Consider the following 17,679-nt stretch of genomic DNA (forward strand, 5'->3'; position numbering starts at 1 on the left):
TTACACACCAGCTACTGTGCCGTAGAAATGACAGGTTCCCTACGGATTCCACTACTCATTTCTTTCCGGAAGATTTTTGTGAAATGACATCTTCGGTAATGGAACTTATTGACCAAATTTTCCCTGATATTTGTAACAGTTTTTTAATAACAACCATCAGTGGCTTTGTGAACGTGCAATCCTAGTGCCTAAAAATGATAGTGTCAGCTCCATAAATCTAATAATTCAGGGAAGGCTTCCTGGTCTAGCGACCACATACATGTCTATTGATTGATTCAGTCATGGAGAGTGAACAAGCCGTAATGTATCCATTTGAGTTCCTGAATTCGTTAGAGCCTCCTGGAATGCCACCACATAAGCTCACTTTAAAAATGGGAGCCACAATAATTTTGCTGCGGGACCTTGACCCACCAAAAAATGTGTAACAGGAAGCTATTATTCTTAAGGGAAACTCTAAGGGAGCAAATGTTTTCATTCCGCATATTCCTTTGATACCAAGCGACATGTCCTTCAATTTTAAGCGGCTGCACTTCCCAATCCGACTTGCGTTTGCTATGACTGTAAACCAAACGCAAGGTCAATCACTTAAAGTAGCCGGCATTAATTTGGAGCGCCCGTGTTTTTCACGTGGACAGTTGTACGTTGCTTGCACTAGAGTGGGTAACCCAAAAAATCTTTTCATATATACGCCTGAAGGTAAAACCAGAAACATTGTTTAACAAAAAGCACTACAGTAGATAGTTGTTTAACTGTAAGCCAATTTTACTCTTGTTTGTAAACTACTTATAGATTACATAGGAGGGAGGGGGGAGGGGTTGCATTATGTTGTTAATTGGGTGTAAATGTTTTATATGTTTCCGTAAGTTGCATAAATTTTCATTTTTGATATAGTTCAAAAAATAGTTGTAATAGTTTATACTACATAATATGTATTGAATATGTAAAATCAATAAAAATGTTGAAATAAAAAAAGTTGTTCACATCAATGTTAAGACAAATTAGAAAAATGCCAAAATAATAAAAATTTAAAGGGAATCTGTCACCCCCCCCAGGTGTTTTTAAGTGAAAGAGCCACCTTGTGCAGCACTAATGCTGCATTCTGTCAAGGTGGCTCTGTTACTTAGCGTCCCTTCCACCGCAGAAATAATTGTTTATAAAATTGTTTAAAAATATCTGAATTTTGACGGGGGCAGGTCTTTCCCCCTCTGACAGACGCCTCGCATCCATCAGTCATTTCGTATTTGGCGCCGCCTCCTCAGTTTTCTTTTGAAATGCTGGCGCCTGCGCTGTACTTCAGTTTCGTGAGCATGAGAAGTTAGCGCTGCCTGACGTGCCCGTGCTCTCAGATCACATCCTGGCATTCATATCGCGCAGCCACAGATCCCGCCCCGCAGTCGCTTGTGATTTATTCACACTGCGGGGCTGGGAATCTTGGGCAAGAGAGCCGCAGAGAACTACTGCGCATGCCTGAGATTCCCAGCCCCGTAGTGTGAATTAATCATAAGCGACTGCGGGGCGGGATCTGTGGCCATGCGATATGAAGGCCAGGATGTGATCTGCGAGCACGGGCACGTCGGGCAGCGCTAACTGCGCATGCCCACAAAACTATAGTACAGCGCACGCGCCAGCATTTCAAAAGAAAACTGAAGAGGCGACGCCAAATACGAAATGACTGATGGATGCGAGGCGTCTGTCAAAGGGGAAAGACCTGTCAAAATGTAGGTATTTTTGAACAATTTTATAAACTATTATTTCTGCGGTGGAACGGAAGCTAAAGTGCTGCACGCGGTGGCACTTTTACTTAGAAATGACTGGGAGGGGTGACAGGTTCCCTTTAAAGTGGGAAAAAAAATATTTACTGTAGCATTCTGAAAATGTCAATTTCAGGGTGACACTGAAAATTTTACTTTAGCTACCATAACCAACAATTTAAAATTGTTTCCGTGTGCGAAGCAGCGGGTAATCTACTAGTTGATAATATTTCCGATCGCAACAGTTTAACCGTCTACGTGCCACTGTCAATTTTGACAGCAGCATTCACAGGGAACCTGTCCAAGAAGCTACGGTAAAAACCTGTAGATATAGAGAGAGTCTGTAGGGAAATGGCAAATCTGGTGTAGCTTACTGGAAACTTTACCATAGGAAGAAAATTAAGTTATGTTTTCCTTGCATCCTCTTGCGTCGAGTCATTGGCGCACTACAGGCAGCTGTTAGTCACCACTATAATCGCTTCCTCTCATGTTGGTGAACAGGTTGTGCTGCACATCAGGCTGTTAATCAAGGTGCAAGGCTATTGATAACACATATGGTCTTGCCATCCAAATTTGCAGTCTAAAGGGGGTTTTACACTAAGCAATATCGCTAGCAATATCGCTAAAACGTCACTGGTTTTGTGACGTTATAGCGATATTGCTAGCGATATCGCTATGTGTGATACTTACCAGCGACCGGCTCCCCCGCTGTCCATCGCTGATCGCGCGAGAATGTCCGGCTCCATTTCTCGTCGGGCGCTTCCTGCTGAGACTTCCTGCTGTGATGACGAGCGACGCGTGGAGGCGGGCGGGAGGACGCAGGATCGCTGTGTGTGAATGGTAAGTATCGTGCGCTGCGTCGCTGCTGCATCGCTGTGAGATCTTTCTGTATGAAAGCTCACTAGCGATCATTTAGCGATGCACCAGCGATCCTGACCGGGTCGGATCGCTGGTTGGATCGCTGGTGCATCGCTAAATGTAAAAGGGCCTTAAAGGCTCGCTCAGACGAGCATATAAATTGGACAAGTGCAAAGCGAGAAAAAAATCAGATAAACTGACCAGTGTTATTCAGTGAGGCAGTGCAGATCTGCATATGTTTTCTCCACCTTATTCACCAATGCGCAATTTTATTCCGAAATTTGATGGGCGTGAGAGAAAAAGAAAAAGCCATTCAGGCCATTGGTATGGCATCGATGTTTAGAAATACATTGCAATTCTGCAGCATAGGAAACTGTAACTGGTCCTGTAAAAAATTAATAGCTGCTGAGTATAAAAACAGATTGTATACAGATGACGAGTGAGAAAAAAAATTGTTCCACTTTACTGGATGAGAACGGGACCAATTATGGTATTTCTCTTTTGTACCCTAAAAGACAAATGACATTTCTTACATGTCATAGGTACCACGTAGGTAATTGCCATGTTCGGAAGAAATTGTATAGCTGAATAAGGGGGTACATTTTCTTTTTATTACGGTTTGTGAATATGAAAATATTACAAAATTTTATTGAAAAAAAAAATCCCATTTGAATTCATTTCTGTGATGCACCTGAAGGGTTAACAAACTTCTCACATGTGGTTTTTAATTATTTGAGTGCAGTTTATAAAAATTATTATGCATTTATATAGCGCCATTTATTCCATGGCGCTTTACATGTGAAAAGGGGAAATATAGACAAGTATAATAAACATGTGTAAGTTAAGGGACACACAAGTACATAAGGAGAGGGGGTCTTGATTGGTGGTTTCTGGACATATAGGCCTGAAGACAATCCAAAAGCTACAAAGGGTTTTCCCACTAGCAAAAGTTAATTTTAATCACTAGATCTTGGAATAGTAATAAGTTCCACAATTGGCTGCTGACAGGTCACTGATCCCTCACTGCTCCCCCCCAGTTTACATAATGAATATATGTATTGAAAGAAAAAAAATCACATTTGGACGGTGCCTGTGCTGCAGCATGATCTCATGTGTAACGTGCATTAAATTATTCTATTTATTATGTACATAAATTTATTCAGGGGGAAAAAAAATCTGTCACAAAATGGCGCTGGCCACGGCTGTGCAGTAGCATCTATCGGCGATCCGATAAATGGTAATACGCAGGCGTCGCCATTGCCAGTTTACTAGAGGAAAAAAATTGTCTCTGCCAAGATGCCACTGGCACCTGCCTACTGAATGTGATAATTTTTATTTTTTTCTTTTTCAATACAAATACTATTCATTATCTAAACTAGGGGGCAGGTTAGTGGGAGGGGTCAGTGACCTGTCAGCACCACATGAAAACCCCCCCACAGGCTGCCCCAGAGCACGAGCATATAATTAACTCAAAACTGAAATTAAAGATTAAGCAACAATCCTACAACAGGTTTCATCACCAGGTATCATTTTAATCAGTATAAGGCTGGGTTCACACGTAGCGGAACTCCCGTGGAAGTTACCGCGAGAATTCCGGAATTCCATTTTCCAGGAAAATCGCGGGAATTTAAAATGCGATTTTCCTGCGGAAAAACTATCGATTTTTCAAGCGTAATTAGCTTGCAGAATGCTAGCGTTTTCCAAGCGATCTATAGTGTTTGACTAGTGTGACCAACTTTTTAAACTATTGAGGCTGCCTATGCAGCATCAGTAGTAAAAAGATCTAATGTTAAAAATAAAAAAAAAATCGGGTTATATTCACCTTCCGATGTTCCGCGCAGCTTCTCCAGGCCTCCGCGATGCTCCGGCAGGTCCTGTTCCCAGTGATGCATTGCAGCAATGACCTTTGACGTCGTGGTCTCGCGAGACCGCTACAGTATCGTGAGACCGCTACAGTATCGCGAGACCGCGACGTCAGCAAAGGTCATTATCGCAATGCATTAATGGGAACGGGACCTGCCGCGTGTATCGCTGAAGCTTGGGGACGCTGCGCGGGACATCGGAAGGTGAATATAACCCGAGTTTTTAATTTTAATTCTATTTTTTACAGGGATATGGTACCCACAGCCCGGAGGACAGTCTCCTCTCCTCCGGACCGTGGGTACCATCCGCAAATGTTCTGCTTACTTTTCGCATGGTGGGCACAGCCACATGCGGAAACTAAGCAGAACAATGCATTCCTATGTGGGCGGAATTGCCGCGATTCCGCAAAATAATGAGCATGCTGCAGATTTTTCCGCGATGAGAATCCGCAGCATTAGCACGGCATTGCGGAATCCCATAGGATTGCATGGGATGCTGTTTTTTTGCGTTTAAGCGGCAAAATCGCGTGTTAAAAACCGCCGAGAAAACGCGGAAAAAAACGCGACGTGTGAACACAGTCTAACAGCGCTGGCCTGACACGGTGTGTAGGTTACTTTGCACAATCCTGCTGACAGGTTCCCTTTAGGTTCTCTAATCTACAGAAATATAATACAAGATGTAAAAAGATCCTAGAGAAATGGCATTAGTAAAGAATACCCATTCTGCCTTTATGCTACTTACACATTGCAGCTGCTTATAAAAAAATATTTTAAGACTGACTGGATGATTTTATATATTTTTGATTTATAGGACTCTGAGTTAGATCCTGAAATGTTTTCAAGCAAGATACAATGTGAAGCGCCAAATAGTGACTTGGGAAGGTTCAAGGGATTCCTGTAAGTATAATATCATTTAGATAAAAACTAACAAATATATACCGTATATTTACTGTGTGTATGTAATATTTGCAATTTTTTTTCTTATCCCAACTTAGAGCGCATCAAGACAAGGAAAAGGTTGGCCTAAGTAAACAAAATCTGCTTTTGAGAGGATGCATTGTGCGCAATACAGAGGCTGTTGTGGGTATTGTAGTGTATGCAGGTCAGTACACTGTAAGTGGCCGCACTTTTCATTAGTGTAAAACTGAAATGATGTGTAATGGTCACTGATACAAGTGAAGACCATTGATAAGGCCACTGAATTCTGAAACGTGGTGGTGATCCTGATCATATGGAAGGAACTTTTCATGAACATAGGCTTTATTTAATTTACTCACTTTGATGGTACCCAGTACTTTTACAGACTTAATTGTCACTGTCCCCATTAGGTCTCTCAATTCTCTAGCACTATGTCTTTGGAGTTTGCAATGAAACCATAGCATTTATTTTTATTTTACACACAAAAAATAGATACGGTATGTAGAATAGAGATGTATATTTAAATATAATCATTGTAAATAATTCATAAACAAGCCCAATATCAGCTGTTCACTTCTACTTGGTGTAATACCCATTTAGACCCCCCCCCCCCTCCAGACTGTGCAGAATGATATCTACATTTTCTTGTCTACCTAATTTTTTTATATTGTCTTCTAATATCCAAACTTTGAATTGCTATATAATGTGCTTAATAAAGCAACACTAAACGGGGGCTAATACCGATATTGTGATCTTCAAAAATATATACATGCTACCTTTTTATTTTGTGGTCACCTGTAATTTTATTTTCTAAAGTCTGGGCAACTTTTTGTCATTTCAGCAGGTAACCGAAATCTATCGATCTTTCTCATTTTAAATGTGAGGGTGCAGATTGCTTTCACCATGCTTTACACTGCAGCGCTCGTTGACATTTTCTATCCTGTAAAAGCATAAGCCTATGAGGTTTTCAGTTCATGAGCAGCTGTTTACTTCATGATAAAATATCAATAAAGGACAGGCAACTCGTTTACTACTTATACATACATTGGGAATCCCAGAAGTTTTGACATTGAATGATTTGACTCTAGTTGTTAGCTGAAACGTAACTAACGTTTCTGATTTAGGACATGATACCAAGACTATGCTGAACAATAGTGGTCCCCGATACAAGCGAAGCCAACTGGAGAGGCAGCTGAATTCTGATATACTGTGGTGCGTCCTGCTCTTATTGATAATGTGCTTGATAGGAGCTTTGGGTAAGCTACACGGATTATCTTGGCATATTAGAAATTGTAACCAGATACTTCACAGCATATATAAATAATATACCGCTCTGGCAAAAATTAAGAGACCACTTCCAAATGTTCAGTTTGTCTGATTTTTCTCTTTATAGGTATATTTTTGAGTAAAATGTAAATTGTTCTTTTAGTCTATAAACTTCTGACATGTCTCCAAATTTCCAAGCAATAAATTGTTTGTTTGTTTTTGTGTTTTTTTCTGAAAAGGAGAAATGGTCAAAATTAAAAAAAAAAACAAACAAACCCCAGTGCTTTCAGATCTCAAATAAGGCAAAGAAAACAAGTTAATAATCATTTAGAAACAACAATACTAATGTTTTGACTCAGGAAGAGTTCTGAAATCAATATTTTGTGGAATAACCATGATTTTTAATTACAGTTTTCGTGCGTCTTGGCTGCTTTCCACCAGTCTTTCACACTGCTTCTGGTGCAAAAATGTAAGCAGTTCTTCTTTGTTTGATGGCTTGTGACTATCCATCATCCTCTTGATTACACTCCAGAGGTTTTCAATGGGGTTCAGGTCTGGTGAAAGGGCTGCCCATGACAGGGTTTTCATGTGGTGGTCTCTTAACTTTTGCAGAGCTGTATATTTTCAGATTTTATGCTGTTTTAGTTTTGGAAATTTTATACATCTCAATGTTTTAGAAATTTTTAGTCCAACACTTCATCTTGTATTTTAAAGGATGATATTGCTCGCATTTCACTTATGAGCCTCTTTTCAGTCCTGTCTATTGTGTTACTCCAAACATTAGGATATGGAATCTGGCTGCAGGGCTATCCGGAACCGCCTCTTTTCATCTTGCCGGAACCCAATGGAGAGCGGTTGTCTCCAGCATTGGCTGGCTTCTATATGTTTTGGACAATGATAATCATCTTGCAGGTAATGTTTCAATATGTTCAAATCAACTTGTAAAAGTGATTACTAATGGCCAGTTCCAGCATAAAACTTTGAGGATATTCGCTTGTCATCTACTAGGTTTATTATTTTATATACGTAATTTTAATGAATAAAGGGTTCATTCGCCAACTCCTTTTTAGCCACAATATTCCAAAATCGAAACGTATAATCTTAAATATTGATGATTATACAACATAAAAAGTTTACATCATAGAACACAAAAGCAATCAGTATTTCTCATTTTCATTAATACTGTGTCTGTCAATGTTAACGCTGCCCTTAACATACCATGGGTCTAATGTCTTAAGCAGAACCATAAGACACCCATGTCAAGCACAAAATATCACATAGTTGATCATGAGATAATACTCATCATCACCTGGGGACTAATGTGAGTCATGGGGAATCAAACAGAGTCTTCCATACCTTATCAAATTTTTCAGGACCCTGGCTCTTTTTCTATACTACCCTCTCATAGGAAACTACAGTATTTACCATATTGAAATTCGTGGTGGTCTTGTATCCATCCATTTCATGTTGATAGCCTTTCGTAGCCTGCAGAATTCATCCCCTACTTTCCATGTGATATTGCTTAGAGGTAACAACTTGGATTTCTTTATCGCCTTATTGGGGGACACAGAATACCATGGGTGTATGCTGCTGCTGCTAGGAGGCTGACAATATGCAAAAACAATAAAATTAGCTCCTCCCCGGCAGTATACACCCACCGACAGGCACCAAGCACCTCAGTTTGTGCTTAGTGTCTGTAGGAGGCGGACCGGGATCTCCCCAGATCCGCATTTTTCTTTTCAGGTTTAGTCTGAACTTTTTAATTTTTCCCTCTTTTGTCTTTTAGGTTATTTTCCATCGGGAAACAGGGTGTAGTTGTCACCCTGATTTCCCATATCATGCGGCTGAGCGAGCAGTGTGGTGTCATCCACATCGCAACTCTCAGTACCGCAGGCAGGACTTTTCCCTATCGCCTTCCGGTGATAAGGGTTGTGGACAGGTGGCTAGTCCTTGCCGAATCCCCCTCCTCACCCCTCTCTCGGGACAGGGCTGAGAGGAAGACGGCGATCGCAGGTGTTTCAAGCCGTCTTCTGCAGGATGCGGGTACAGAGGACTCCCTTCCCCCCAGCGGCCTGCCGTTTCCCCGTGGGCCCCTGTGGTCATCCTCTTCAGGGACGTCAGGTAAGTGCCTGTACGTTCCCTCCGGCCCCGCATAAGCTCCGTGAATGGCAGAAGTTGTACCTTTGTGATTTCAGGTCCACAATTATTGAATTTCCCGCCCTCTCTGCCTGCCGCGCGCTCACGCCGCTTGCTTCTCACTCCCAGGGAGACACTGGGGATTCCTCACTCACCACACAGCGTCACAAGCAGGGGAGGCAGACTTCCCAGGGCCACTGTCAGATCAGCTCCGTTATGTCGGCGCTGGCATGGGGCTGCGGCGTCTTCACTTTCACTTTCCCTCACAGTCTCCTCATCGCTGTGCTCCCTCCTCCCTTCCTGAGCGCGCTCTTTTCAGCGCGCCTTTACTAGCCCATCACAGGGCTCCTTTTCGTTTGATATGCCAGCCTCCTCCTTCGGCCATGCCCTCTCCTTCGCTGTTAACCAGTCATGGAGCGGCCGCTAAGCTCCGCCCCCAGCCTCCAGCACAAGGATTTCCTGGTTGTTTCACTCCTTCCTGCGCTGTTTGGGGGACACTTCAGCGTTTTCTGCTGCTCACAGAATCTCGGTAGGCTCTGCTCTGAGGCAAAGATTAGCTCTCCTCGGCAGTTATTCCTTAAATCCTGCGGCCATTCAGTGCAGTCTACTTATGCCCAACCCTTCAGGGGATCTCTGCTTCAGGCCCACCGCTATCTATTACGCCTGTGCGCGCTGTAAAAAGAAGTGGGCATCGGGTCAGTCGTCTCCATTCTGCCCCCCCTGCAGTCCTTCCAATATGTCAGCATCTCAGGAGCGCACAGAGTCCCGGGCGGAGGGCGCTCTTCCCTCCTCTCTCCCCCCGGAGTGGGCCGTTACAATGTCACAGTCTGTTTCTGACTTGACAAAAGCATCACAGTCGCTGGTCCAGGTTTTAGAACGATTACCTCAGCTATCCTCAGCCACCTCTGCCCCGACCACCTCTCGGGGTGAGTCGTCCGCACCTGACCGCGACCTTCAGAGAGACAGACGGGGAAGGTCTTCTAGGAAGCGGGCTCTGTCCACTTCGTCCTCGAGCTCGCAGGGCCCTTCCGCTCCCAGGCCTCCTTCTCCTTCCTCAGATGACAGCCTTCAGTCAGGCGATGATTCTCATTCAGGAGCTAGCTCTGAGGGGAACAGCGTTTCTAAAACGCGGGACATGGTCGATAGTCTTCTTGCAGCTATCTTCCAAACACTAAAACTTAAACAGGATGAGGCTCCAGCTCAGGAAAGCTCGGTTGTCCTTAGACGAGCCAGACCTCCGTCCCGAACCTTTCCCAATCACAACGATTTCAATACTACCTTAGCCAAACACTGGGAGCTCCCTGAGCAACGTTTCTCAGGCCGCAAGTATTTGGACGTTCTGTACCCCTTTGACGCAGAACTGCTCTCAAAGTGGTCCAAGGCTTCAGAGGTAGATCCTCCAGTATCCCGGATAGCCTCTAAAACGGTGCTCTCTCTGCCAGACGGGGCGTCGCTCAAAGATCCTACTGACAGGCAGATTGAATCTCTGGCTAAGTCTATCTTTGAGGCATCTGGCGCCTCTCTCTGCCCTATTTTCGCATCCGCCTGGGTGGCGAAGGTCATTTCCGCTTGGGCAAAAATCCTTCGCAGAGGCATCTTAGCGTCAGCTCCTCAAGACGAATTGGCAGATCTTGCAGATCAGATTAACCAGGCGGGAAAATACCTTTTGGCCGCCTCCTTGGACGCAGCCGGCTGCGTAGCAAGGGCTAACAGCAACATAGTAGCTGTACTCCGAGTCCTTTGGCTAAAGTCATGGAATGCGGACACTACTTCGAAAAAGTCGCTTACCAATCTGCCATTCCATGGCTCTAGGCTCTTTGGAGCAAAGCTGGATCAGATAATTTCCGATGCCACTGGAGGCAAAAGTACTTCGCTTCCCCAGTCTCGACCAAAACGTCCCTTCAACAGAAGGGGGTTTCGACCATTCAGGCCTTTTCGTCCCTTCTCTGCCACGGAGAGAGCCACTCAACAGGATCGGCCGCCTGCCACCAGGGAGCGGGATCAGAGGAAACCTTCCTACAAACCCGCTCCTCGCTGGAGATCTAGAGGACAATATTCCAGATCTGCAGGAGCCAATTCCGGCAGATTTTCGTCTAAGTGACGGGTCACCCCCACCTGGAATTTCTTCCAGGGTGGGTGGCAGACTTTCCTTTTTCGCGGATGCTTGGCTGTCCGTTGTAGACGACGCTTGGGTCAGAGAACTCGTCGCATCCGGTTACAAAATCGAATTTGCTTCACTCCCGAACAGACGGTTTTTCCGGTCTCGGCCTCCGCGACAGCGGGCCCAGATTCCGGGTTTTCTGCAGGCCATTTCCTCCCTTCTTTCCGCCGGAGTCATTGTTCCCGTTCCCTCAGACGAACGGTTTTCCGGGTTCTACTCCAATCTCTTTGTAGTCCCGAAGAAAGACGGCTCTCTTCGTCCTATTCTGGACCTCAAATTGCTCAATCGCCACGTGAAGATTCTTCATTTCAGGATGGAGTCTCTTCGGTCGGTGATTGCTTCAATGGAGCCCGGGGAATTTCTCTGCTCGGTGGACATTTGGGATGCCTATCTCCACATTCCAATATGTGTGCAACATCAGAAGTATCTTCGATTTGCGTTTCAGGGAGACCACTTTCAGTTCACAGCTCTTCCTTTCGGCCTGGCTTCAGCACCCCGGGTTTTCACGAAGGTGATGGCGACTGTGATGGCCGTCCTTCGCTCCAGAGGGATCCTCATCATCCCTTATCTGGACGATCTTTTGATCAAGGGTTCGTCTCGCCAGGACTGTCTCCGGAGCCTTCAGATAACCCTGGACACTCTCAGCCGCCTAGGTTGGCTAGTCAACAAGGAGAAGTCCATTCTGGTCCCCACCCAGCGTCTGACCTTTCTGGGTATGGAATTCGACACGGAGCTAGCCCGTGTTTTTCTTCCAAAGGAAAAATTTACAACTCTGTCCAAGGGCATCAAAACTCTCAAGAGGCCTGCTCCCATTCCCATTCGGTTCGGCATGAAGGTCCTGGGGAAGATGGTGGCCTCCATGGAGGCAGTGCCCTTTGCGCAGTATCACCTTCGCCCTCTCCAGCTGTCTCTGCTTTCAGCCTGGGACAAGACCACGATGTCCTTGGACCGTCCTATTCGGCTTCCTCTCAGAGTGAGGCAGTCTCTCACTTGGTGGCTACGGCCAGCGTCAGTTCTCCAAGGGAGGTCCTTCCTTCCGCCTCAGTGGCAAATCATCACCACCGATGCAAGCCTTCTAGGATGGGGAGCCGTGTTCCATCAGAAAGCGGCCCAAGGACGCTGGAAGCCACAGGAGTCTCTCCTTCCAATCAATCTTTTGGAGATCAGGGCGATTTTCCTGGCCCTTCTTCACTGGCAGCCCCTCCTCTCCGGCAAGCCGGTCCGCATTCAGTCGGACAACGCCACGGCCGTGGCGTACATAAACCATCAGGGGGGCACGCGCAGCAAACAGGTAATGTCAGAAGTGGCCAAGATATTCCGCTGGGCAGAACGTTACGTTCCGACAATCTCCGCCGTCCATATTCCAGGGGTGGAAAATTGGGCAGCCGACTTTCTGAGTCGCCAGGGCCTAGCGTCCGGCGAATGGTCCCTGCACCCCGCGGTTTTCTCTCAGATATGCGACCGTTGGGGCACCCCGGATGTCGATCTCATGGCATCTCGGCTGAACCACAAGGTGCCGCAGTTCGTAGCCAGGTCCAGGGACCCTCTAGCCGTCGCATGCGACGCACTGGTGACTCCGTGGTCCCAGTTTCAACTTCCGTATCTGTTCCCGCCTCTGGCATTGATCCCTCGGGTGGTCAAAAAGATAAAATCGGAAGGCGTACCAGTGATTCTAGTTGCTCCAGATTGGCCAAGACGGCCTTGGTACGCGGAACTGGTCAACATGCTCGCGGACGTTCCCTGGAGGCTTCCGAACCGTCCAGACCTTCTCTCGCAAGGCCCCCTTTACCACGAGAATTCTCAGTCTCTGAGTTTGACGGCATGGCCATTGAGACCGCAATTCTAAAGGAATCAGGTCTGTCCAGTCAGGTTATTCAAACCATGATCAGAGCCAGGAAACCAGCCTCTTCCCGCATTTACTATAGGTACTGGAAGGCTTTTTTCCGTTGGTGCGATGATAGAAGAGTCTTCCCAATGTCTTTTTCTATCCCGTCTATCCTAGGGTTTCTTCAAGCTGGGTTAGACGCGGGTCTGTCCCTCAGTACGCTCAAGGGCCAGGTTTCCGCTCTCTCTATCCTCTTCCAAAGAGAGCTAGCTTCTCTACCACAGGTCAAGACCTTTCTACAAGGGGTTTCCCACGTGGCTCCCCCTCATCATTCGCCAATAGACCCGTGGGATCTCAACCTCGTTCTTAGCGCGCTCCAGAAGGCGCCGTTCGAGCCTCTCCAGGACATTCCTTTGTCCCTTCTCTCTTGGAAGGTCACCTTTTTGATCGCCATTTCCTCCATCAGAAGAGTTTCTGAATTGGCGGCCTTGTCATGTCGTTCCCCTTACCTCATTCTCCATCAGGACAAAGCCGTCCTCAGGCCCGTTCCTTCTTTTCTTCCAAAGGTGGTTTCCGCTTTCCATATCAATGAGGATATCGTCCTTCCTTCTTTTTGTCCGGCTCCATCTCAACCTCTTGAGAAGTCTCTCCACAAACTGGACGTAGTTAGAGCCCTGCGTGTCTATCTTGCCAGGACCTCTTCCTTCCGTCTGTCCGATTCCTTGCTAATCATCTCTGAAGGTCGCCAGAAGGGCCTTCCGGCTTCCAAATCCACGATCGCTCGCTGGATTCGTTCTACCATTCTGGAAGCGTATCGTCTTCAGGAAAAGCGGCCCCCTCCGGGAGTAAGAGCTCATTCCACCCGGGCTGTGGCGGCTTCGTGGGCTGCTCGTCACCAGGCCTCGGCCATGCAAATTTGCAAGGCTGAAACCTGGTCATCTTTGCACACCTTCACGAGGTTCTACAGGGTTCATACCCAGGCCTCGTCTGATGCTGTGGTTGGTAGGAAGGTTCTGCAGGCGGCGGTGGCTCACCGGCCGACCTGAGCCTTTCGGTTACTTTCGTTCCTTTTTGCTGTTCCCACCCTTGGGACTGCTTTGGGACGTACCATGGTATTCTGTGTCCCCCAATAAGGCGATAAAGAAAGATGGATTTTTGGTTCTTACTGTAAAATCTCTTTCTTGGAGCCTTCATTGGGGGACACAGCACCCTCCCTGTTTCAGTTGTACCGTGTTGGGTCTTAGAGTCCCCTGATGGGTTGGTACATATGGTTCGAGTTTTTTCTCGTTGCTTCTCCTACTGCTTTTTAACCAACTGAGGTGCTTGGTGCCTGTCGGTGGGTGTATACTGCCGGGGAGGAGCTAATTTTATTGTTTTTGCATAGTGTCAGCCTCCTAGCAGCAGCAGCATACACCCATGGTATTCTGTGTCCCCCAATGAAGGCTCCAAGAAAGAGATTTTACGGTAAGAACCAAAAATCCATCTTTTTGCGAGTTTATTTTTAGAGCAGAAAACAGGCCAAATTCATCAATCGGATCCATTACCAAAGGCAGTGTAATTGATGAACTGAGCATAAACAGAATTAAATAATTTGCACATAACCTCAAGGGGTCCTCATGGTGATGCACTTTATTCTCTTGATATGCTGCAGTCTCTGACAGATACTGACAGCAGGTGGTTCCTTGGCAATAGCACATAAAAGGGGGGATAGAGAGCACCCTTGTCTGGTCCTTCTTGCCCATGGAATCACCAAGGAAGTAAAACCGTTAATCGGGACCATGGCTTTCAATACAATCCATCTTCTGAAGCCTGGTCCAAAGCCAATTTGTTGAAGGGCCTTCTCAAGGTAGACCCATTCAACCGAACCAAATTCCTTATCCGCATCCAGAGATGCCAAGGTCCAATTTTCCTGTCCCTTCCAACCCAACTTTGCAACTACGTGCACTCTCTCATCGGGTGTAGACTGACCCGGAATAAATCCGCACTGGTCTGGGTGTATAATTTTGCAAATTTCCTTATTTAGCCTGTTTGCTAAAATTTTTGTCAAAATGTTATAATCTAAATTTTATAAGGATATAAGTCTATATGATGCACAATCTTCGGGAGGCTTATCTGATTTTAGCATCGTAGAAAGATTTGGATAGAAGACCTTGTTTCAGTGAGGAGTTATATACTTTAAGAAGCTGAGGGGCCTAAATATCTTAGATTTCCATAAGTAGTCCATGTGAATCCGTAGTCTTCCTCTGGCTGCTTCCGTTATCTTTTCTTCAGTAATAGGAGTCTCTTCTCCATGGATCATGATATTTATACCATCCAGATATTCCTCTAGAGACTCCTGGAGGTTTAACACAGAAACTCACGAGAATTTGATACCACCTGTCCCCCAGGATCACTAATTCTAGAAGACGCCCAATCTGGTTGTCAAGCCCAAAAAAAGATTGGTAAAGAGATGTCTATCTGCTTTGTGTTTTGAGTTGTAAATATTGTTAAATATTGGTTACCAATTCGATATAAACACAGCTGGCTTCAGTCAGAGAACTGGCCTCAAAAGCAGCCTTTAGTGACCTACATTGTCCCCCATCAACAGCTGCTCACAGACTGCAACTCTCATGTGACTTAAACTGTATCACCAGCGCTTGGAGCGGGAGGCAAATGTGTTTTTTTATTTTTTTAATATTAGGAACATCGAAAATAAACTGTCCGGTAGTGGTGAACGCCTTTTAATGCTTACACAGTTTCCATTGGGCATGGCTTATTTTAAAGGTCCTGGTGAAGTGTACACATTATCTAGAACAATTAAACTCTTTTCTAGGTGTTGATTCCAATCTCGCTCTACGTTTCCATTGAGGTGGTTAAGCTGGGGCAGCTCTACTTCATCCAGAATGACCAGGACTTCTATTGTGAGAAGTCTGACTCTCTCATTGAATGCAGAGCTCTGAATATTTCTGAAGATCTGGGTCAGGTTCAGTACATCTTCTCCGATAAGACAGGCACATTGACTGAAAATAAGATGGTGTTCCGGAGGTGCAGCATTGCTGGGGTGGAGTACTCTCATAAGGAAAATGGTACGTCTTAACATATGTCATCTAGTTAATTAATTTTTATTGCCACCAAGTTGTTACTAGACAATTGTTATACTAACTGGAAGTATTCAGTATGACTTAAAAAACTGGATAGTCTACAGCCAACTAGCCATATGGAGTGTACAATTTTGGAACCCCACTACTAGCCAAGAAGGAGACCTTTTGTAGCTTCGGGCTGCCATGGTTTACTGGCAGAGTTGTCTAAAGAGAGAAAAGTACAGTGCTGTGCAAATTAATTGGGGCACAGCATTTTTTTTAAGTAAAATCGTAAGATGGTTACCAGTCAGTGATTCAAACCAGTTTTAACTGCTTTGAACAGGCACTCACACCTGTTCAAAGCAGTTAAAACTGGTTTGAATCACTGAAAAATGCTTTGTCCCAATTAATTTGCACAGCACCTGTATAAACCAAACATGCAACCATCATCTGACGTCAGTGTAAGGAGGATGCGTCTGAGGTTTTTACTAAAAAAAATGATTTGGTCAGTGCAGAAATAGGTTGTGTCTCTTTTCCCTTGCTTTAATAAATATGTCTCTGCTATGCTTTGCATAGATTTCACATGTTGGTTTGTTTAAACTGAACCAATTGTGAGTATCCAATTTTTATTTTTCTTGGTGCTTGAAGATTTTATTTTCTGCTGTTGAATTTATCATCTATTTGTATTCAAAGCTAAGAGACTAGAGACCTATCAAGAGTCCGATCTGCATTCAGAAGATATACTGGATGGTGTCTGCTCCTCAAAATGTACAAGCGGCAAGTTCAAAAGTCACAGTCCAAAGTCTATAAGGAGCACCCCAAGCAACAAGTCATTGAACAAGTTGCCTGCAATTGGCGTAGAATTGCACGGAGAAGGTGATGTGCCTGGTTCTCCCCCACACCTAAGAAGTGTTGCATTTAGTAGTCCTATGGTATGTTTGTACCTTGTATGACTTTGAAATCGTTTGTTTGAGGTATAATTTAGGTTTTATATATTTTTTTGTTTTTATTTTATTTTGTTAGTTGAAGCCAGAAACAGCCTGCGGATGTCATTGACTTTTATAGGGGAGTGTTTTGTGACAAAGGTCATAATGCAAGACCGGACTGGACCGTAATCCTCAAATGTTGACTCTGGTTTATTCAAGTTTCACAGTAGAGGCGTTTGACTAGGTTTAGGTTTATGCAAATATAGTAACATAGTTAGCAAGACCGAAAAAAGACATTTGTCCATCCAGTTCAGCCTATATTCCCCAGATCTATGTCCTTCTGAAGAACTTAATCACTGTAAGATACAATATTGTTACGCTCCAGGAAGACATCCAGGCCTCTCTTGAACCCATCGACTGAGTTTGCCATCACCACCTCCTCAGGCAAGGAATTCCAGATTCTCAATGCCCTAACAGTAAAGAATCCTCTTCTTTGTTGGTGGAAAAACCTTCTCTCCTTCAGACACAGAGAAAACCCCCTTGTGACCGTCACAATCCTTGGTATAAACAGATCCTCGGAGAGATATTTGTATTGTCCGCTTATATACTTATACATGGTTATTTGATCGCCCCTCAGTCTTTTTTTTTTTCTAGACTAAATCCTAATTTTGCTAATCTCTCTGGGTATTGTAGTTCCACTATCCCCTTTATTAATTTTGTTGCCCTCCTTTGTGCTCGCTCTAGTTCCATTATATCCTTCCTGAGCACCGGTGCCCAAAACTACACAGTACTCCATGTGCGGTCTAACCAGGGATTTGTATAGAGGCAGTATAATGTTCTCATTATGTGTATCCAGACCTCTTTTAATGCACCCCATGATCCTGTTTGCCTTGGCAGCCGCTGCCTGGCACTGGTTG

General features: G+C 45.0%; 1 protein-coding gene across 1 annotated transcript in view; it reads left to right on the forward strand.

Annotated features, from left to right (window-relative positions):
• Positions 1 to 17,679, forward strand: part of ATP10D (ATPase phospholipid transporting 10D (putative)) — a 214,967-nt gene that overhangs the window by 124,522 nt on the left and 72,766 nt on the right. The window contains exons 5-10 of the mRNA XM_073583462.1: positions 5,283 to 5,368; positions 5,467 to 5,573; positions 6,514 to 6,645; positions 7,440 to 7,567; positions 15,590 to 15,842; positions 16,530 to 16,768. Of these exons, the coding sequence (XP_073439563.1) occupies positions 5,283 to 5,368; positions 5,467 to 5,573; positions 6,514 to 6,645; positions 7,440 to 7,567; positions 15,590 to 15,842; positions 16,530 to 16,768 (945 nt within the window). The remainder of the gene's footprint in view (positions 1 to 5,282; positions 5,369 to 5,466; positions 5,574 to 6,513; positions 6,646 to 7,439; positions 7,568 to 15,589; positions 15,843 to 16,529; positions 16,769 to 17,679) is intronic.

The sequence above is a fragment of the Dendrobates tinctorius genome, unplaced genomic scaffold (genome assembly GCF_039654945.1).
Source record: "Dendrobates tinctorius isolate UK_male_01 unplaced genomic scaffold, ASM3965494v1 ptg000079l, whole genome shotgun sequence".
NCBI classification, from domain to species: Eukaryota; Metazoa; Chordata; class Amphibia; order Anura; family Dendrobatidae; genus Dendrobates; species Dendrobates tinctorius.